We start from the raw sequence: 24,453 nt of genomic DNA on the forward strand, positions 1-24,453 counted from the left end.
TATGTGTAAATGAATATGATGTCACAGACAGGAGAGAATGTTTATGATGTCACAGACAACAGAGAATGCATATAATGTCACAGACAGGTGTAAATGCATATGATGTCACAGATAAGAGATAATGCATATATAATGTCACAGTCATTACATAATGCATATGATGTCATAGGCAGTAAAGAGTATGTACAAGACTGTTTTAAGATGCTGCAGAAACATGTTTGTGTTTGTTGTAGTTTTTGTTATAGAAAAATAGATACAATATGTACTTATCTACCAAAAGCAGATTCTGATTTTTCCATCGATTTTTTTGTTGTTGTTGTTTTATTGTGAGGCATTGAATCTTCAGACACGCAGCTGGCTTACTGTATACAGTACATTCACTTCTGAAGTAAACCTCAGTACCTACAATGAGTCATGGCTGTGTGTTTCTGTTTGGAGAAGGAGACCATTTCTAAAGAAATAAAGATGGAAAAATTTGAAAAACTGTGGAAATATAGTTAGGTGTTCCTATCTTGTACTTACTACATATTTTATGATTAACAACCATGCAATCAAGTAGGTTGTAAAGTTAAATGACTGGCTAAGGCATGGCCCTGCTCCTAAACCTTAGTTAACTAGTTGACTCCCCTTATGAGTAGCAGGTCGTATGTGTAAGGACAGTTGCTTGCCATTCCTACATTACTATACAGGTATGTGTCATTTGCCAGGGAAACAAGAGTTATTAATCATTGCAATTTTTAATAGTATGCTGTGTGGTTGTCACAGTTGTCATCAATCAGATCTGAACTCTAAAAAAATCACATATAATATTTAGTTTTCAAAAAAATCTGAACAGAAAATGTGCATATACTAATTAATATTCATGAGATAAACCACCGCTGTTTTATGGCATCACAATCATCATAAAGCGCATTTACGCTACATGACAGAACAATTTTCACAGTGTAGACTTGAGGCCTTATCCCTAGCCATGACTAAAATTATCCTGCAATGCAGATATTTTTATTTCCGCAACTCTATCTGTTTATGTGAACTGTGGACAACACATTCACCAATGATACTTTGTTGTCGGGAAGCTTCTGGTCTTCAGAGTTTCCCTTTGAAAGGAGTGTTACTCTATAATTAAGACGGTGTGAAGGGCAATGGGTGCTCAAGGGGCCTGCGGAGATCAGGTCTGTGCAGAGCACAGATGCAGATGAGCAGCTGGAAGTTTCGCTGATTTATGTCACCTCAAATTGCTGGGTGGTACCTCGTGCGGACCGATATGTCGAGGCAGGGACGAAATAAAATATTTAATGTTCTCAGATGCCAAAGGACGATGCATATCAATGTGGACTGGGACTGACAACCCGGGTGGTATGCGTTCAAAATCGGGTCTTCGTTTTATGTCCTTTTATCTTCGAACTTCAATATTCATTCTTTAGACGAAATCTAATTAACATTATTTCATATTAATTTGATTTATATTGTACCACGCAGACGTGTTTTAATGTCTTCATTTCGGAGCTATTTGGCACTGCATGGCCATTTCAAAAACTAATGATGCATGTTATTTGGGTTTATTTTTATTTTTGCACTGAAGGGTCAACTCACAAACTACTCTGATCACATGTAGAGTCATGTTTTCATAACCATACAGAATATATGACATGGTCGCACTTGGGTTAAGGCAAGGAACACATTTAGGCTTCATGATTTCGGAGTATTGTAGCTCCTCTGATCCTGGCAGTTCTGTTTATATTTGCCAAACTTTTTGCTCCATGTTCCCGTTCAGCATCACCTCACTGACAAGTTTTTATGGAAATGTGTGACACGACTTACCATTTTGTCAAGGCTCCACCAGCCTGTCACAGGGGTTTTGTGTGAGCTATGGGGTCAACTGTAAACCTGAATTAGCGAACCATAAAAAGGCATACATTTACACACACACTACAGACAACCTTACTCACATCAAAGCACTCCTGTCAAAATTGAGACTCACACTTGAGTAATTGAGTTCTTGGGGAAAAACAATAAGTGTCAGTTGAGAAGCTGGTGTGGAGAGCTTCTAAATGACCAAGTGATGATGTTGTTGTGCCTTCTCTGGAGACCCTGTCCTTCATGCCAGTTTAGTAATTGAAGCTCTGAGTGAAGGCTAATGAGGACATTTTGCTATCCTTGAGCGTTGTGTACTGTCAGTTTCAGTAAGTCTGTGTACACTGTCAAAAAAAGTCACAAAATGGTCCCTAGCTGTCATCGGGGTGCTACCCTTAGTACACCTTTGCACCTAAAGAGTGCATATTAGGACTGTACAGCGATTGTACACATTTAAATGTGTCTACCACTGACATCACAACAACAAAAATGTGAAAAACAAATGTGAAAAATGTAAGTCTTTCCATACACTTTAACTGCCATTGGAGAGAATCGGCTGACCTAACGGTACATTCACATGTGCTGCTTGAAAAGTTGAGAAATGTTCAACTTCTGCCACGAGCAATGGCAGTGACGTGGCGCAGACGGATCCACAATTCAGTTCGGCAACACGTGACGTCACCTATTAAAAGTGAATTGGAAGCGTTAACGCTTACGCCCAGTGTGAACGTATCATAACTTGCTTAAATTCATCCCCTTAAACGAGTCCTTAATCTATATGAGTTGTGAGACAAACTAACTCATTCTCTGCCAGTTTTAGAGTGACCAGCTAGTCCATATCCTTTCTCTTTTTGGCTCAGGACTTCATCAGATCTGGGCTTGAGGCCAAACCGCTCTGTTCTTTTGCAGTACCATAGATAGTGCTTTCTAATGAGGTAAGGAGTTTTCCATCGAAGGATGGGCATCTGTGCTCTGTGGGTCCTGATCTTTTGCTCTTGAGTCTCCACATCTCCAATTGATAACAATTGTAGAGCAAGCCCATCCAAGAGCCTGAAAGCTTCCAGCAGCATCTTGTACAGGGTTTGTGGGATTGGTTTCACCCTTCATGAGGCTTTGGCTTGGATCTGTGTAATAAGGTTTAATATGTGAGTAAGATATTGGAAGAAGACATAACAGTTCTTCCACTATATTTTTCTATTACGTACAGGGTTTAAATCGGGCCGGGGCCGTCCGGGGCTAAGCTCCGGCACATAGGCTGAAGGTCTCGCTCTGCTCGTGCCAGTGTACCCGCTGTGCTTGTGCGTGTGTACTCGCTGCGCTGGTGCGTGTGCACTGACGCGAAGGGAATAAGGTGTTTCCATTCATTATGGGGCATACTCACCAACGCAAATTCAATGATTTGCGCGAGTAGATTACATACAAAGTCAATGCAAAGACGCAATCAGACGCGTCCCCGCACGGGGCGATGCAAATGACGCGAATTGGGCGGCGCAATTGCCGCAGAAACACGCGCTTTTCCTTTTAAACGCGTCTTCGCGCAAGTTATACAACTCGAGCGAATAAACTCAGGAACTTCAAGAACGGCTTTCACACAGGATCATTTGACATTGTAGAGACAGAGAGAGAGAGAGAGCGTGAGAGAGAGAGAGAGAGGGGGGGGTAATAATGGTGCCCACGTTGAGGAAACTTAATAGAAGACTAGAAACGTGTTAAGGACTAAAGTATGTATGTCACTCATCTAATTACAGTATGTTAACTGGATAACACTTCATATAACTCATTGTATAGTTTAATACATTTATGTATTTTGATTACACAAATCAAACCTTACAATTGTTTTAGCTGCTGACCAGCATAGGAAATCTCTATTGCCAATTTATTAGACATGTTGATGATACAGTACTGTGTGTTGTACCTTTTCTTGTTAATTTAATCTTTTTGGGTAGCCTATCTTATAGAATTATTCAAGGAGGTTGATTCCTTTTACTTCATTTAAAGTTTGATCAATTGTGCATAATGACATGTGCAACAAATGGATATAGGGTGTCAAACTCATAGATTTGCATAATTTAAAATTCAGACACTCTTTATAAAATATTTGTGTTCAATCTCTGGCACAGATTTAAAGTTGAAACTTATCAAATCCTATCAGAGGTCCAGAATGTCATTAAAACACACCAGTGGCTTTGCTGTCATCAGTATTAAACATGTTACCCCTTAAAGTACCCTACCCGCAGAGCCCCCGCACATAACAAATCCCAATTTAACCCCTGATTACGTATACATATCGTCGCTGTCCGATGAAAACCACGTACGTCCCTTTTGCCGATTTTGAGATTTTTCGATGGATTGAATGTCCAGGTTCATTTCCGTATACATTATGCTTCACATATCTAAATGGCCAATAAAAAGTTGTGAGATCATGTCATCTGATTTTCACGTATATCCATTTGGTGTCAAAGCTGTCAATCACGCCACGTATCTCCCGCCCTGTGGAAGCATCTCACCGGTCTTGTAAAATTTCATCGAAGCTCATCACTGGATATAGCCGAATAAACATAGTCTGGCGAGACAATGACTTTCCTTCATCGAGGTAAATGTTTCCCCCTGATGCCAGACGTACGTCTAGGAGTGACAAAATTACGGTAGGACGGTGCAAACAAAGTATCTGTCTAGCATAGGTGTTATTTACACTGTGGACATCCCACCACTTTTTGAAAGCATTTGGTTAAAATGTTCTGAAAAATCAAGCGATGCTTAAGAATGGTTTCGTGATCCAGGGTCACATATTTTGCGTTGTATGATTATGGTGTGTTTTCTTGTACATATGTAATGAAATTCATTGTAATCATTAACTAAACGCGCTGCTGTTTTCTACGGTATGGTGCTTTGGCACTGTTCGGTTGAGCGGGTGTTGCAGGGACTGTTACATGTGTGCAGTCGACATTGTTGAGGGTTTTCTTGTTGTTGACTGGCCTAAGTTATGCCCATTTTTGATGTGCCGCTATTCAATATTTTTCCTGTCTTGCAGTAATGTTTTTTATTTGATCTTTTGTCCCCACCACTTTTCAACACAAACTGACGCCCCTGCTGTTTAGCATTACCATGTCAGTATATTGATTCATTGTCCCTTCATAGTTTCCAAGAGACATTTAATACATTTATAATTAATATTAAATAAACTAAGCACATTTAACTAAGACATAGACTATTTAATGAACTGAGCGTATTCATCTGTCAATATAAAACGCGTCTTGGCCATTCTAATTAATGATCGGAAGAACGCGTATCGACCACCGTTACTGTAAAATATGCACGTATGTCCATTTAAACTCAATTTTGGTCAAATGTGGAATATATCATTACACTGGCAAAAATATGGTTACATGTAAAGATGCCGTACCAAGTATATATATATATATATATATATATAGGAAAAATCTAAATACTAATATAGAATAATTTTTTTGTCCAGATTCAGCCCTCATTTTATGCCTTGCTGTAAAGAAAGAGGTGTGTGTGTGTCTGCAGTTCTTATCTTGGCCTGTGGGGGGAGGCTTCAGTTTAGATATTATAAAGTGCGCACCGACTGAAAGCTCTGTGTTATTTTCAGTTTATAAATGCCGGCGAGGTGCCACAGTGGCAGCTCTTGTTTGTCGGCAGGTTGAAAATGGTGCTGCATTCTATTAACCCAAGTACGCCGTTGCTTAATGTGTCAGGTCTAGCAAATGACTTTTTTATCCTCTTGGGGTCTGAAAAAGCCCCCAGCTTTGGCGCAGCATGTCGGAATTGTTCACTTTTTATTGTGTCGGATTCATTCTTCTCTAGCTCACGTTTGCAATAACTGTTTTTTTACTGGTGCAGAAAAATCAGAATATAATCTTGGAAGATAAAAACAGCGACTGCAGTCAAAATGAATGGAAATGGCTGACTTTGTCAAATCCTTGACAATCAGCAAATTATTTTGTTTAATGGACTCTAAAAGTATTTAAAATATAAACTTACATAAATTAATTTAGATTTTTTTATTAAGAATCCATCTTACTTGGTAATTCCTAAGTTTGTATGTTAAAACAGCACAGAAATGCTTCTATTAACCATTAAGGAATACATTTGTTAAGGTTTTACTTCAACAAGCAAGAGAACATGCAGCACATTTAATTGAATCGAGTCTGATTAGTGTCTTTGCATTTGTACATCTTTATTACCCCTGGATCAGCAAAAAAGCGAGACTAAAAAAGCATTCAAAATGTTTGTTCTCAAGGATCCTGTTGACTTTTCGGGAAGAATATCCGATTTGCATCTAAAGGGCTCAGGTGCCACGTTGTTGGATTTTGTGCTTGTTCTTCTAGCATGTGCATCGATGGTATTCGAATCCACCACTCGGCAGCAGCTTGGAAAGGTCAGGTGTGGGATCAAAAGGGAAATGTAATAGATTTTACTCCCCTGACAAATGTAATTAATTGTTAGGAGGCTAAATGGAAATGAGGAGGCTGAGCTGCCCTCTGTAGCATTCCCAGGTTTCACAATATGCGAGATTGAATGTAGCAGGGTGTTTGTCACAATGGCCAACCAGATGTGGGGCAAATGACCGATCCTTAGGGAAATGATCGGTAGGCCACGCCATCTGTTTAGAATCGACAACTGTTTGATTTCAGACACTGAAATGAATTTTGCAAGGGAATATATGAAGTGCTGGATTGGAGATTGCAATTGCGGTGCTGAATGTTTGAAATGCATTATCTCTGTAAGTGGATTGGATTTAGAAATATGACACGATAATGATCCGTTCTTTTCTGATACAAATGTAAGGTAATTAATATAACCTCACAGAATAGGGAAGGTTATAAGTGTCACACTGGGATTGTAATGAAGCCATGCATATTACTTCATACAAAGAATTGTACAGAATCCTTTGTTGTTGGCCTGGACATTTCATATATGTTTCTTACTACACTAAGGGCACTGCTACAGGCTGCTATTGACTTGTTCAATAGCTTTTTGGAGATTTAATAAGCAAAAATAAAGTAAAATTAAGATCAGGCAGATACTCTAGGACAACACAAAGTCTTGATGAATACCTATTGATTGTTTTTAAATGCTTTTAATACTTTTACTGTGTCAAACCACAAAATAAAAACTTTTTTACACTGTAATGATGTTATAACATGGTTATTACATAGTCGTAACATAGTTATAACATATAGATTAAGTTTTAAAGTTACCCTTTCTTATTCTAACGTGTCCACCATGTAGTGCTTCATTTAAAGGTTAATTGTATTTTATGTATTCACATTCTGAGGTCTTTTCTCTTAGATTTTACTATAATGGCATGTTCTAGCTCTCGCCCTCTAATAAAATATAAAAGGGATGATGCAACCGACTTCTGCTCCATCACGGGTCTACATTAGCAAGCAGGGCCGTCAGCCTCTTCAGTCTCTGTGGACAAACATAAGCACAGAGGGTAAAGCGCAATGCCTTTTTGTCTCTTGCAGAATACAATTCCATTGATCAAGTCTTTGTTTGTTCCTCCGAAAAAGATTATGCATTATGAAAAGCATAAAAAGCGAGAGAGGGTAGAGGAGCTGGGGTAGGTCAGAACGCCTTTGAAATGTGGATCAAAGCCAGTGGGACACTCCCGGGGGAGGAAGCTGTTAACCCCTAAGTGTGTTGAGACCAACCAGAAGAACCTCAAGGAAAGATACTTTGTGAGCACAGCGAGGCTGTTAGACAAGTGGCTGGCTAAATATATGTATAAAAATGCATTTCCTACTGTATGTCATAAGTTTTTAGTGATGGAGAGGCTGCGTTATTGTAAAGGACTTTGATACATTTGTAAATTTAGGTATTTGCCCGGATAGGTTTTTGGTGTGAAAACAACATCAATCAACAGTTAGATTCAATCCACTAATTTGATTGGACAAGCAGTGTTGCAGGAGTGCTGATGTGTCAGTAGTGATATTACAGCACCGGGATGATATGTTCACTGCTTGTTTGTATTTATAATGTTTGTTTATTGGCAGTATGAAAAGATTAATACAGCTTTGGCTACTTTTGAAACTATTTTCGTTTTCAAAACATATATAAGCTATCTGCAATATTTTATCCAAGACATAAGTAACTTCATGATTTTCTGCAAAACTGTTAGCAGCACAAAAGATGATGGGTCCCATTGGCGCAGATTTCTTTTTCCAGCAAAACTTCACAAAATGCTTAGGTTGCTCATCAACGGCAGATGCTACGAGAGCGGCCAAATGCTTTAGAAAGAAAAAGGAAAGCGGCGGGGTCGCTTTGGATAGAAATTTCTGCCAAATGCATATTGTAAATAAACATCATTTTTGTAGAACTGTTATGTGTCAGGATTTATGAGACACAAGACACGAACCCAAATGCAGACATATGACGAAAAAGGAATTTATTAAACGACAGGGTAAAAAGGAAAAACAAAACCCACGAGGGGGCAAAACAAGACAAAGGAGACACGACACTAAACTTAACAAAACTAACAATAAACTTTTCAAAACATAAAACAGGCAACGACTAAGACTTCACTATATACTCACAGCAAACCATCAGGAAATTTGACAAGACGAACGTGCCTAGAACAGCAAACACAAGGACAATAAATAGGGACAAAGTAAATCACATACACCTGGAAAATAATCAAAAGTAAGGGATCGGGGAAAAAGTGACGAGACCCGGGAAATGCGTGGTCAGAATAAACCAATACTAAAACCACGCATCTCCCACATGGAACATATGTACTGTCAGAACCCTGCCATGCTAAACTAGATCTAAATACAAACAAGGATCTGGCAGGATTCTGACATTATGTAAAACCAATACAGCTTCATGGCGCATGATATGCTCGGCGTGACACGGCTTGGTTTTCCACTTTCCTTTGGCTCAGTTTGCTTTTCCAATGAAGTTTAATACCGCTTCAAAGTGAGTGTGATTATAGACTTAAAGGTGCAGTGTAGAGGTCTACACGGGTCCGAAAATTCCTACCCGAGCCCGATCAGACCCGTAAATGTGCTACACTGAACCGACCCGGACCCGTCTGTTGTTTTGAAAGCTGGACCCGGAACCGACTTCGGGTCTCGGGTCTTCCGTGTAGACCTCTAGTGCAGTGTGTAAATTTTTGCACCATCTAGTGGTGAGGTTGGGCATTGCAACCAACGGCTCAGTCCACTGCTCACCCCTTGCATTTGAAATGCATAGAAAAGCTACGTCAGCCACCACTGGACAATTTAGTAAAAAAAAGTTTGCCTGTTAAGGGCTTCTTTAGAAACATGGCGGCACAAAATGGCAATTCCATGTAAGGGGACCCTCGGTGTATGTAGCAGAGGTGGAAAGTAACGAATTACATTTACTCACGTTACTGTAATTGAGTAGTTTTTTTGTGTACTTTTACTTTTTTGAGTAGTTTTTAAAATCTGTACTTTTACTTTTACTTAAGTATGTTTTGTTTAAAGTATTGTACTTCGCTACATTTTAAATCATATCCGTTACTGAGTAAAAAAATATTTTAAAAAAGCAAGGTGATGAAGACGCGCAACGGATGATTGATGGGCGGGGCCCGCGGGGGAACGCGCAAAAAGAACCATGGAGACGGACGAGACAGGCGCGCGCTAATGCAGACCCGCCTCAGTTCAAATCTTATGAAAGAAACCCCTGGTCATATTTAAGCGACCACTTTCCACTGACGCGAAGCGAGTGTTTCATCCATATGAAAGGTAGGATTCATGCTGTCGAGTTCACAATTGCAGACCGGGTTTACCGCTCATTTGCACGACGCGTTTTTAATACAATGCGCATTATCCCCGCAGTCTAGCAGCTTCGCGTCCAGTCAAACACAACTTAAGAACGTCCTCGAGAATGCGCAGGTCATTAGACATTGCAGAGAGAGAGAGAGAGAGAGAGAGAGAGAGAGAGAGAGAATAAAGGTCTGACATCAGGTCCCCAGGTCAGGGAAGCTAGAAGACAAGAAACATGTCAAAAGTATGACATGGCACTCATCTCATTATATGCTCATTTAAACTAGATATATAGTTTAAAAAAATAATGTATGTTACCAGCAATACATCAATTACAACCTTACTATAGTGATTGTATTTACAAGCTGCTGACCACCTTCAAAAGTGCATAACTCACATGTAAAATCATTAAATAATTCCATAAATGTTTCTTAGTTTCAAAAAGCTTTTTATTTTATTAACTTTTTGTTATTGCACTTTAATTGTAAAGATGTTCCTACAATTAAAAACAACTAGTTTGAGATTTATATTCCCTTGTCGTTTTTGAACTATACTAAAATCCTCCACCTCTCCCCGCTGTAAAAAAAAGTAAATTTTACTCTGAGTAAAGTTAAAATGATTTACTTTTTACTTTTACTTGAATAGATTTTTAGACCAGTAACTTTACTTTTACTTAAGTAAAATATTATTAAAGTAACTTTACTTTTACTTGAGTACAATATTTTAGTACTTTTTCCACCTCTGGTATGTAGATAAACACATCTCATTCTAAGGTAATAAAAACATAACGGTGCATTATAAAAGGTCTTTATACACCCCTGATCATATAGTTTTGTATAATATATAGCATTTATGTCAAGAGATCCTTCGAAAAATTACACACTGTATCTATGCTGATGACTTGGTCATTTTTAGCCCATATAGTGCTGGTTTACAACAGCTTTTAAGAATATGCACACAATATGGTGTTGAATTTGATATAAAATATAATGCAAAGAAGAGTAAAATCATGATTATTAGAAGTAGAGAGGATAGACAGTTGATATTTCCTGACTTTTATCTGTCTGGCAATGCACTTGGGGAGTGCACAGATATAACATACTTGGGTCATATTATTGTAAATGATCTGTCGGATGATAAAGACATATATAGGCAGCGCAGGAAGCTGTATGTACAAGCAAACATGCTGTGTCGCAAGTTCAGTATGTGCTCTGTACCTGTGAAGGTCTCACTTTTTAAAGCGTATTGTACACCTCTGTATACTGCTCATTTGTGGTGTCGATATAAGCAAGGCAGCATCAGACAACTTACAGTGGCTTATAATGACAGCATGAGGATGCTATTGAGAGCTCCAAGAAGCTCCAGTGCTAGTCATATGTTTGTCAATGTCGGGGTACCTACCTGTCCTGCACTTTTACGTAATCTGATGTATGGTTTTATGTGTAGGGTATCTGAGATTGAGAATGATGTTATTGCTGTTTTGACTAACCCTGTACTTAGTACTGTCAGATTTTCGTCTAGACTCTGGAGACATTGGCGAACATGTCTGTATAGTAGATAATGTATGTTGTGGAAGGGTATGTTTTTGTATTGTATTATCGGAATGCTTTTGTATATGTATATATTGTTATTTTGTATTTTTACTGTATATGGACCCTCCTGGGTCTGAAATAAAGATCTCTCTATAACGCTATAGATGTGCCCCCTCTACTGCCATAACATCATATGCGACACAAACACACAACACAGGAGCATATTGGTGGATTCTTGATGCGGATGTTTTTCATTGCTGAAAACAGAGTAGAGTTTGGGAACTTAGCAATGCCGCTGGTAGTGACGATTCTCTCTGACCAATCAGTGAACTGCAGTGTTTACACATCACATTTTAGTATCGGTTAGGTTCACTTGATACCTCAACTGAGTTGGTAATAAAAAGTACGGTACGGTAAGGTAACCCCACCAAAAGTAAGCTTTACAGAGTTGTACTATTCCAATACAGTCACAGCGATGATTGTGTGACAGTCAGCGAAAAAATATGAAAGAATTAATTTCTATAAGTAATTCAATTTTTTATTTGGTCTCCGTCTTGTTTGCAGTAAACTCAATAAAACCTCCAAGGATTACTGTCTGTTGAAAGATAAATTCAAGTGAATTGAACACTGTTTATTTTGCTTTAGTTATAGTAGCGTCCAGGCATCATCAGTGACTTTATTGATGGCACTGCCTCTGAAGGACTTTTTTTAACTGTTCTTTGTTTCTATCTGTAACCAATCAAAACCGCACCTAACTCCAGCTGTAAAAGCACCGGGCTGTTTTAAACCAACAGAGGTTTACAGTGGGCACTCGGGCAGCATTGATATAAAGCAAACTTTTAGAGTGACATTAAAAGAGTAGTTATGATTTTCATCGTTACTATTTCTAGCCCAAAGGCCGTGATGACTTGTTTTCCTATCTGTTCGAGGGGTGAAAGTGCTTTTTGCAGTTTAAGCGCACTTTCGTTGTGCTTCTACCGCAAAATTTTGTGGAATAGTGCATTTCCATTTCTTCTTTTTAATATATAACCCTGTTGGCATGCAGTATGAATGCACTTATCTTGATGAGACACAACACATGCTTATGATAAAATCTTTTGACTTTCATTGGTGGGTCCCCCAAAACATCACCCTGATGTTATTATAAGGTCACTTTGGAGGGTTTCTTTTAAAAAAGTACTACTATGAATTTTTTTTGCACCACCTATAATAATAAAATGTTTCTTTAGGCAAATTTAATCCATCCATATCAACATCCGTTAGACTATCCTAGCTGTATTCACATGTACAGGGTTCTCATCTAACCCCAAAAAGAAAGCACAGTGGAAGAACCCAAAACACAACTGATAGCATTTTGTTGGCATCTCATAGGTTAAACCTCCTAGTGTGTGGAAGAATCTATTAAGACCTTGAAGTGGACACTCCTCTTTGATGTTGTTCCCTGAAAACAAGGCTATTCAATCTCCCTGCGGCCTGATTCAATAAAGTAGCCTGTGAGGGGGAGAGAGAGTCGTAAATTTGTCGCCCACAGAATTTTATAGAATGCTGATCGTCCTGTCTAGATCGAAGGAGAGAAAAACCTTATCAGACGTGTCTTGCGAGTATACGTCTCAGTCAGAGGTCATGTTTCGACAGGGACGGTTAGAGAGAGGACATTTCCAAACCAGACAGAAGCAGGACATTGAGTTTCATCAGCCATCAGCGGTTTTGTCACTCTGCATGATTGCTTTCCGGCATTTGAGAGAGTCGAGCAAGATGACACTCGCCTGCTGGCTGGGGATTGGTCAGTCAGAAATAATTTGATTCAGGGCCTTAAAATGTGTTTACCTGACACTCAGCCTATTCACAATACAGAATAGATAATCAAATATGATTATTGACTGGATGTTAATTAGATTTTCTTGTCACTAGGGGCAGCTCTCACCATTAAAAAGGTCCAAATTTAGGTACTGATATGTATACAAATGAAGAGTTTGGTTCCAAAAGGCAATAAATCCATTTTGACAAATTTCGGTAAAAACGTGTTTTCTATACCAAGAAAGTGACAAGATGAAAACAATTATTTTCTGTTACAAACTTTCACATAGCATCTTTAGGTTATAAAAACATCAAAAATGCAAATCCATAACTTGATTTTCAAAGATTTATTATAAAAACAAATCCTTTTTTCCACAAAATGCAATAAATCCATGACCGTTTTTATTTCAAAATGCTGTAAGTCTATTAATTCAATGTATAAATGTGCATTCATCTTTACCATTTTATATTTATTTAGTTGACTACTGGTATACAATGATTAAAAAAATAAACATTAATGGCATTAACCAAAACACTTTGTTATATTAAGAACACTGTCATTGCTGCGGTTATACTTGACGTCGTCTCTTTTCATTTTTCACAGCGATCAGCTGTAAAATGTTTTGGTCCTGCTCGATTTTTGTTGACTTTGAGTAAAATAATGTAAAGTTTTCATAAGATCCTCTGGGGTCAATGTTTTAGCATGAGAAGCTTGATGCTGTCGGGAGAACAAGCACCCGAGTGCCTCTCGCAGAAATTATTAGATGTTGATGGCTTACGTTTCTTTCTCGTCACAGAAAACCATCACAGGTTTATCAATGCAATTAAAGTATAATTTTGTTTTGTTTGTTGATCACGAAGTACAAAGTAGAGGAGGAAAACTAGGATTCCGTCTACTCAACGCGCCGCCATTGTTTGTTTACATTGCGTGAATGGTGGGCTGTAATTTCTGGAATGGATTTATTGCGTTCTGTAAAAAAGGAGGAGTGGCGTTTATCGCACTTTGGGAAAAAGGGAGAAAAGATGACAGAATAACACGGCGGATTGGATTTTGCGTAAAATTAAGAATTTACTTTTAATTAATGACCTGATATAATATTGATTTTGGCAGTAACTCATTTTTTTTTTCAAAAATGGCGTTTATCGCGTTTTGGAACCAAACTCTTCAAATATAAACTCTTTAGGTGCAAAGGTGTACTGCTCAAGTCACTGCTATGGACCATTTTTTCTGACAGCATAGGCAGCCGAGACAAATCGGTACCATCCAAAATGATATGAACTCAAGAGTAAATCCATTAGCGTTGACACTATTGAATGGATATGGTACATTGGGGAGGCAATAACGAAAATCTCGCTCATCTACTGTACGTGGGGTGAGCTCAGATGAACTGGATCCTCCATGTTTAATCACCTGGTTAATTGAATGCAATGATCATATCTCCATCACTTTCCCTACTTCTCTTCACCTCATTCTCCATCTCTCCCTGCACCCCTGAGGAATGGCACGTTTATATGATGGATGATCTAGAGTTAGCTTCTCTGACTTTGAAGAACTCGATCAGATCTCGAGATGGAGCCTCCAGCAAGCCGAGAGGCAATTCCATCGATAGCCATCTGAGAGTACACACAGGACACAGCAACGGCGTGACTATCACCTGCGATCCGAGTGAAATGGGCTTTCCGTGCGGGTTAGGTTCAGTCTAGGAGGTGCAACTTCTTATCTCATCTTTGAGAAAACATATTACCAGAGAGTGAAGCAAAGCTGAAGTACTTGTTCTTAAACAATTTATCTCTATTGCTTTATGATGCATTGTTAAATTATTTGAGTCTGTTGTTTGCTTGATCAGGTCATAAAGCCAAGGAACTCACGTTCAGAGCAAATATATATAGAATGTGTATATTTCAAAACTATTTCTTGAAAATCTAATTTCCATACATTGCTTATGCATGCACACAGTAGAGCTGAATTCACTAAATGGTTATTGTGCATGGAGGGGTTTAGATCTAAAGCTTGAGTTTTATTTATAAATTGACTTAATAACGGTTTGTGTACTTTTTGCAATTGTATTGTTACTGAGGCTATGTCCACACGAAGCCAGTGCATTCCCTATCCGATCATTTTTTTCTTGCTCTAAAAAAATAAGCCGTAAACACGAAACCACTGAAACCGACTGAAAGCGGTGTAGTATATATGCCGGACCAGTATGGGGCGCTGTAATTCTGCCACAGATATACACTATACACGGAGAAGAGGACTTTGAGCATGCGCATAACCAACGTATGGTGTTGTCCATTATTGCTTGTTGGTCACCACAATTGCATAGAAGCAATAGATTTTGCTGTAATAAAGCTAGTAGGCTTTAGTAGCTTCTGTAGCACGAACACAATCAAGTAGTCCGCCGTTATTGTTGTTGCTGTTACGTGTGACGCTTCCGACACGTGATGTGATGACGTTTTCGCTTCACAAAATATTTGGATTGGCTGTACAGACGAAACCGCAAGGGTGTCGGTTTCAGATTTATCCACTTTAGGACCCGGTTTCAAAAAATAGCGGATTCAGTCTCCCAAAACGCCGGATCCGTGTGGATGAAACGCCAATACGATAACAAATTTATACGTATACAGTGATACGCGTCTCCGTGTGGACAGCCCCTGAGATGTGTTCTTGTAAATGAACATTTTTTATCACTCTTTATGGATTCTGCCAACAAATCAGTATTTCTGAATGACCTGGGGCCGTGATTAAGTCGATTTAAAGCTAAAGTATTTAATGAATGAATAATATGTGCGGAGAGCATTGGGTTTAAGGTCCACTGTGTAGATTGATATTTATGTGAAGTGCAACCAACTAGACAAAGGCTATGGTATAAAAACACAATGATAACTAAACAAAAAACATGTGAGGATGACAATCAAATGAGTGGGGGCAAGACTATGACAAAAAATATACAGTAGTTATATAATATTGCATTTCTGTCAAAAGATTCTTCTAAAAGTTACACAATGCACATTTAATATCATCTCTTTTTGACGGAGGTGGCGTTTAGTGGCTTTTGCATCTGAGCTTCTCATATCTTTATGTAGTCAAGTACATTTTTAGTATTTTAAATGTACCTGGATGGTGAAGTGAAAAAAAACCCTTGAAAAAAATTCTGGGTTCATCGTGGGTCAAATATATACCGAGCCCCTAAAGTTTAGTTTCATGTGCTCACGTGAAACTTTCATGTACTCACGTGCAACTTTTATGTGCTCATGCGAAACTTTCATGCGGCACGTGAAATTGTGCGCGCTCACGTGAAAGCGAAAGTTTCACGTGTGCATGCGAAAGTTTCATGTGAGCACGCAAAACTAAACGCGGTAGTTTCACGTGAGCACGCGAAAGTTTCACTTGAGCACGCGAAAGTCTCACGTGAGCACGCGAAAGTCTCACGTGAGCACGCGAAAGTTTCACGTGTGCACGCGAAAGTTTCACGTGTGCACGCGAAAGTTTCACGTGTGCACGCGAAAGTTTCAGTGAGCATGCGATAGTTTCACGTGCGCACGCGAAACCAAACTTCATTTAATTTTTGCCCCATGTCCCTTTAGGGGCTCCGTAAATATAAACATTTTCTTGGGTTAATTTAACCCAACAGCAGGGTTTGTCCCTTTCTAACCCAATGCTGGAATGAAAGTAAACCAGCATTTTTAGAGTGTATGCCAGAATTTGCATCCTTCATGTTTCAAAGCATTATTTGGGATTGTTTGGGGGCTTGTTTACACCTTTGCCTGATTTTCAAAAATGCTTGAAACTTTAAAACAACTATTTTTATCATATACACAATTTATGCAGTTCTGCACCCTAAAATGGCTGGGTTATTATTTAAACCTGTCCAATTTTGATTATTCATTCCAATATATACCAAACATGGGTTAAAAATAACAGAGCCATTTTAGACTGTGTTTGATTCTGCTAATGGCAGAGAAACATCTTTAATTTTCTTTCACTTTTACTTCTTTTACTACATTCTTTTACTTTAAAGTAAAGGTGCGTTCACTTATTCTTCTTGCACTTTTCTCTCACTTTGATATCCTCTTTTCTGCAGCGTGCTTAAAAATCACAGGATGATGAAAATGAGGAAAGTGATGTTATAACCTACAGCTTTGCATTATTTATGATCACAAGCCATTCTCCAATAGATTAAACTGAGGGTGGATTGGCATGGAATTAAATGTTGTAATCCTTCAACATATTTAAATGCTGCTTCTTAATCTGAATAGCATTCACCAAATTCATTTCATATGAAAAATGCATTTCCATCACTGACACCGTTCTTAACTCCTGTCATGTTAGCTTATTACTTTACTTGGATATATGTTTTATGTTCGACAAAATATCTTTCTTGCCATACATACAGTATGCAAAGCAGCTCATACATTTTCTACAAATCTGCAAATGCATGTAGACTAAGTTGTTGTATTTTGAGTTAAATGTTGCTGTTCATGTAATTCTCTCATGGGAAATGGAGTGTTAGTTACTGGATTTGGGCAAATATTTTAAAGTGCAGTGCACTTTTTTTCACAAAGTCGTTACAATTTAATTCATTTTCACTGAAAAACATCCCAGGCTCACTCAAAATAACATACCTTTGCCTATATTTCTGCATAACTTAAAATACATGACTGCAGGCACTGTACACATTGCTGCATCTTTTGATGAAAACAAACGGCAATAGAAGTGTTTCATTTTCTTTGTTTTGATGCTGGATTTTTACACAGACACATACAAAGAATAAAACCTGCTCGTCCTTGTTACGTAGATTTGTAACATTTGGTACTTATTTTTAGTCGTATGCGTGCAAACGTATGGCATGCCTAAGCGACTAAAGCCCAAAGTATAGTTTGTTTTTTTATGCGTACGTAAATTTACGTAAATGTCAGCCCAGTCACACGAAATTACGTACCTATAGTCATGTAATTATTATTTTTTTTTCGTGATACTGTCATGAATTTCCAAATTTTTTCGTGATCGCATCACGAATTTCTGTTTATGTGTCATTGTCACGTATTGGTTACTCAACTGTTTTGTCCAATTTTCTTACCATTTTCACTTCGGTTTAGGGTTAGATTTACATAAAATGACATCGTTACCCAAACCCAACTATAACCCTAATGCCAGGCGACAATATTTTAAAATTTAGAAAATATAAAAAATAAATCAGAAAAATACGTAAACCAATACTTCAAGTGACATCCTAACGCGAACACCAAATCTAACCCTAAACCGAAGCAAAAATTGTTTGAAAATAGGAAAAAGCAGTTGAGTAACCAATACGTGACAAAGACACATAAACAGAAATGTGTAATACGATCACGAAAAACCGCGGAAATTCGTGACAGTATCATGAAAAAGAATTTAAAAAATACGTGACTATAGGTACATAATTTTGTAAGACTGGGTAGCAAATGTATGTGCACGGTCGAACGCACTTGCAAAGCATAGTTTATTTGACGGTGTAAGCGCTCGTACTATTCTGATGACGGAATTTGTGCACTTTACGCGGACCCTCGCTTATGCATAAAAAATGTAACTATACTTTTAGCTTTACGCTGTCTTTGTGGTTTAATTGAACTAAAGAATGAACACCAATAATGTACAGTATTGCATGCTTTGTAACCTTGAATGAACTCACATCAAACAGAGAAAAAAACAAGTGCCTCCAGTGCCTCTAGTGGACACTCCAACCAAAGGATGCAGCGATAAGGACCAGAACATTGTGTATTTTAATAAATAAAAAATTGGGAGCAGTAGTGGCAATATGCCAATTTTTGTTTACAGTATTTTCAGTGAGGTACTCTGTATAAGTGGGCACCTGCCTAAAGTTTTCTGGAGGTGACATATTTTTTTCGGAATTTAGCTCATGTTAACATGTAAGACATTGCAAAAAGAACAGAAAACATGAAGTTTTTGAAAATATACATACATAGATACAGTTCATTGAAAGAGCTTGAATCTATTTTATGCAAGAGGTTTTCTGGAAAAAAAAATCCATATTATTCTCTGTGTAGTGTAGGATAATATCATAAAAAATCTAGACTTTTAAACACACATACTAAACTGTTCACTATAAATGCTTATATATTCTGTATGCGAATGTTTATTCATACCAAAATGCTTTTTTGCATAGTTGTGTTTGACACATAAAAACGTCACGGGTTGCGTATGTAACTGTTGTTCCCTGAGAAAGGAACGAGACGCTGTGTCTCCCTTGCTATACTTCCTGCGTCCCTGTAACGCCGTCTTTGGCAATATTTCTGATAGTGATATATTTCTTGGCTCCCGCGTCACCCTGTCTTTGTCATTAAGCCTCATCATTGGTTGAATTTGATGTACACATTCAGACGCACTTACCCCTGGAGGCGTCCCCAAAGTGTCACCGCAGTGACGCAGCGCGAGTTCCCTTGAAAGGGAACTGTAACAATGTATCTTAAAAGGTAACACGATGTAACCTTGCTCTCACTTGAAATGTGGCCCCACATTTAGTCCTTGAATTTGAGAGTATTGGACCTGGAAAGTCCTTGAAAGGTCCCTGAATTTAAAGTTAACTAACTTCGAACCCTGAAATTTATTTTCACTCATTAACTCTTGTAAAAATGAACAAAGTTGTCCAGTTAGCTTTCTATGAGTAACTCCACTTTCTTTTGTTATTTTCTCAGGTTAAGAGATTTAGAAATGCAATCCGCTAGCATTTAGGTGCAATGGCTTTCCCACTCTTTCATGATTCGTCACAATTTCACAACAAAGTCACAGTTAAACCTCACAGTGGCGAGTCCTTTTAAGGCGTTCTGTCCTGTGGAGAGGTCGGCACGCTTCGCAGTGCTTGCCGAGTGTTGATGGGTGCCAGGTCAATGGCATCACGAATGCGCATCAACTAAGTGCAGAGAGGAGAGAAGAGCGAACAGCATGTGACCGCAATACAAATAAATGTCCGTTGTCTTTCCTTGTAAATGCATTAGAGAGAATCATAAGCTTTTAGTCCAACAACAGTTGACAAGGTTTTCTGGTTGTACATCCATGTGTAGTATGATCTTAAAGGGATAGTCCACCAAAATTTTTTTTAAATGTCCTCTTTCAGATTCCACAATAAATATAATATAAAAATTTAATTTGTTCTTTTTTTATTTGACATAATAGCAAAATTTCCTTTGTTGTTCCTGGGCATGTATATAAATATTTAAATAAATGACAAAATATTCAAATTTTTGTGTTCAGCACCTTTTTATTTTTTACAAGCGACCATGATTTTCAAAGCAATAATGCTTATGAACTGTGCTCAATCCAACAACTTTTCCTTGCTTCTTATTCCGAAGACCTTCTCACAATGTCTGTGTCTGTCCCAATCCCCTTCGCTCTCTTTAAACTGTCCCTCCTCTCAATGTCACACTATCAGATAAAGGAGATTGTTTTAAACACGCTCCTCTTTACAATTCTTTCCTCCTCTTTCTCCTCACGCATTCTCTTTCACAATAAATATCAAACAGCCAAGCGCACTGACACTGCTGATGGAAATCAATTTACTCCTTGATGCTGCATAAACTGTGGCACACCAGAGAAAGTTTGTTGATTCCCGCATGCCATCGTACTGAAACGCACCTGAGAGTCATCGGCCTTTCTGTCAGCCGCGGCGAAACCTGCCTGAATAATTCATAACTTTCCTCGTCTATCCTCTACCGTTCTCCAACTCAGCCAGAGCCGGAAGGATTCAGTCAGATGCTCCCTCTGTTCATTCATTACCATTCCACTTCATCCTCTTCTTTTACTTTTTGTTGTTTACTTCCTCTCATGAGAAAAGGCGAGCTTTAGCCCCACAGAGGTTTACTTTTACATTTATGCATTTGGCAGATGCTTTTATCCAGGGCAACTTACAGTTTGTTACAGAGTGTTTTTTTATTGGTCTGTGCATTCCCTGGGAATCGAACCCGAGAGTCTGACATCGCTAATGTAATCCCATTTGCTAGCTAAACAATAATAAATGTGTCACAATCTCTATACGTTTAAATACGCATCCTCGTGAAGTGCTCCCTCTATCACGATAATCGCTTCAAAGGGGACATATCATGAAAATCTGACTTTTTCCATGTTTAAAGGAATAGTCCATTTTCTTAAACAAAAAATCCAGATAATTTACTCACCACCATGTCATCCAAAAAATTGATGTGTTTCTTTGTTCAGTCGAGAAGAAATTGTTTTGTTTTTTTTAAACATTGCAGGATTTTTCTCATTTTGGTGGACTTTAGTGGAGCCCAACACTTGATACTTAACTCAACACTTAACGGTTTTTTTCAACGGAGTTTCAAAGGACTATAAACGATCCCAAACGAGGCATAAGGGTCTTATCTAGCGAAACGATTGTCATTTTTGACAAGAAAAAAAATGAACTTTTAAAGCACAACTTCTCGTCTAGGTCCGGTCGTGATGTGCCAGCGTGACCCCACGCAATACATCATCATGTCAAGAGGTCACAGAGGACGAATGCGAAACTCCGCCCCAGTGTTTACAAGTGTGGAGAAAGAGGACCGTTCCAATGTTGTTGTATGTCAAATGATACTAATTAATGTCTTTGTGTCAGTTTATTGTTTAAAATGGTCCGCAAATGTGCGTTTCATATATGTAACACGTGACCTCCCTACGTCACTACGCATTTACGTTAGGTCATGCTGGCGTATCACAGGATCGGACCTAGACGAGAAGTTGTGGTTTAAAAGAGCATTTTTTTTAATTGTCAAAAATGACAATCGTTTGGCTAGATAAGACCCTTATGCCTCGTTTGGGATCGTTTATAGTCCTTTAAACTGAAAAAAACTGTTAAGTGTTGAGTTAAGTATTAAATGTTATAATCCTGCAATGTTTTCCTCAAAAAACATAATTTCTTCTTGACTGAACAAAGAAAGACATCAACATTTTGGATGACGGTGGTGAGTAAATTATCTGGACTAATCCTTTGAGTGCTATAATTGGGTCCCCAGTGCTTCTATCAACCTACAAAATGTGAAAAAGATCAACCCAGTAACTTAGTTTTGGTAAACCATTCTCTGCAAGGATGTGAAAATTAGGTCATTGAAATCTGGCTCTTCTTATGATGTCATAAGGAGATCTTATTATAATAATACCACCCCTTATTCTGCACTATCCAACCACAGCACTGCCATTTAGTGCAGAGAGAAAGAGAGAGAAAAAATAATTGATAGCACAGTTAAGTTTGAATTGCATCAAACCATCATCATTGTGATCAGTGTTTGCACATCATCCGCTCATTTGCATTTTAAAGGACACACCCAAAACGGCACACTTTTGCATACACCTACAACATTTTAACATGCTATAATAAATTATCTATATGGTATTTTGAGCTAAAACTTCGCATATGTGCTCTGGAGACACCAAAGATTTATGTGGCATCTTAAAAAATTCTTCTGACACGTCCCCTTTAAAAATAATGAAAATCATCTTTTATTTTTTAGTAATGCATTGCACAGGTCGGGATTACAGTAAATGCATTTTTGAAAATGTTACAAAACAGACACTGGTACCTAAACTGTACATTTTTCTGTCATTATCCGCTAATGTGTCTTTTGCTTCCTCTTCCTCTCTTTCCACAGGACGGCATGGGTAATTTGCGCATCACTGAAAGAGGCCTGAAACTCGAGGGTGATTCTGAATTCCTTAAGCCGCTGTATGCCAAAGAAATCCAGTCCAGACCAGGAAGTGCACATGGGGGCACAGAGGACATACATGATCTCCCTCTCTCTTTCTCATGACGCCCGGGTGTAATAATATCACTCCGTCTGAAGTGGATGGATGGCTTGATAATGCATCGGGTGCTACTGTTATCTCATCTGTCTAGCACGGACGAGAGAGGATAGAGTGAAAGACATAGGGAGGATGTGATGGGAATAGCAATGCCTGCTGGGATTGGTGATGATAGGAAACTCCCAGCCATTGCAGCACAAATAAAAGATTCGCTCCAGGAATTAAACATTCAACGGATGTAATGATGCTGGCTGCAGGTTTCTGTGTGTCTGTAGGGGAGCAGCCAATGCGCTGAGCTTCTTTATGATTTTATTACATTTTTATGTGGATGCTTTTTGGGACTGATCCAGGAACGTTAAAGGAAAACACCACAGTTTTTCAATATTTTACTATGGTCTTCCCTCAACTTAGATGAATTAATACATCTCAATCCGTGCATTTAATCGTTGTACAGCGTGTCCATTTAGTCTAGCACCATTCATTCCTTAGGATCCAAACAGGGATGAATTTAGAAGCCACTAAACACTTCCATGTTTTCCCTATTTAAACACATGAGTAGTTACACGAGTAAGTATAGTATGGTGGCACAAAATAAAATGTGATGAAACCTCTAAAAATAAAAGTAGCATTTTTGTCGAAACTATTTTAAAACTGAATCTTACACATGTCAAAAAAAACAAATTTTCTGTTTCTTACTGAAAAAACAGATGTTGTCAAAATTATCAAGAGCATCTACTAAGGAAAAATGTACACTTGAGAGAAATAAGAGCAGAGGAAACACAATGCATATTTTACATTATAACGGTTTTAATATGCAACACAATAGTATTGCACAATCTTTAATTAAAGAGTCAATTGGAGCATAAAATATTGTTTTGGAGATTTAAATAGATATCTGTATCAACTTGCATAGCAGGCACATGCAAACAAACGACTCCTTCATTACAGCAAACCTCTCTTTATTTTAATTAGTACATGTTAGTGTTGTTATTCTTCGTGGTTCATCAGTGCACACTATTCCAGAAAATTAAAATGATTGTCTTTATAATCTTTCCTAATGTAATAACTTGCTCCATTTCTTTTTGTTCAATTAAGACATGCATGCTATTGATTAATGTTATCCTACAACCAACTAGCTGTCAAGGCTTTGTGTTAGTATTACATTTACAGCCAATATTGAATTTAAACATTAGTGTAATAAAGGTTATAGCAGTATCAAACAACTAGCTGTACGATATTGAGAGATAACTTGGTGCTATATGTAACACTTTTTAAATCATTTTAAATTATAAAAAGATTATTTAAAATTTTAACATTGTTTGTTTTACATTCTTTCTGGGGAAAAGAAAATATCACTCTCTCTTTCTCATCAGCCTTTCTTTAATCCGCATCAACAAAAAACGTATAGATTTGTAAAATCATTCAGAAATTGAGCTTTCCATTGATGTATGTTTTTTTAGGATAGATACTATTTGACAAATCTGGAATCTGAGGGTGCAAAAAATCTAAATATTGAAAAAACTGTCTTTAAAGGTACAGTTTGTAAATTTTACCGGCATCTAATGGTGAGGTTGCGAATTGCAACCAATGCCTCAGTCCACTGCTCACCCCTCGCTTTTGAAACGCATAGAGAAGCTACGGTAGCCACCCCCAGACAAACAGGTCATCGTCGGAGACAAATGAGTAAAAAAGTTTGTCCATTAAGGGCTTCTGTAGAAACATGGCG

General features: G+C 38.1%; 1 protein-coding gene across 4 annotated transcripts in view; it reads left to right on the forward strand.

Moving 5' to 3' along the window:
• The window catches only part of sgcd (sarcoglycan, delta (dystrophin-associated glycoprotein)), a 247,047-nt gene that overhangs the window by 168,845 nt on the left and 53,749 nt on the right, over positions 1 to 24,453 (forward strand). For all 4 annotated transcript variants that reach the window (XM_055179482.2, XM_055179483.2, XM_055179480.2 and 1 more), the window contains exon 3: positions 22,577 to 22,678. In XM_055179482.2, the coding sequence (XP_055035457.1) occupies positions 22,577 to 22,678 (102 nt within the window). The remainder of the gene's footprint in view (positions 1 to 22,576; positions 22,679 to 24,453) is intronic.

Source organism: Misgurnus anguillicaudatus, chromosome 9 (assembly GCF_027580225.2).
Source record: "Misgurnus anguillicaudatus chromosome 9, ASM2758022v2, whole genome shotgun sequence".
Taxonomy (NCBI): Eukaryota; Metazoa; Chordata; class Actinopteri; order Cypriniformes; family Cobitidae; genus Misgurnus; species Misgurnus anguillicaudatus.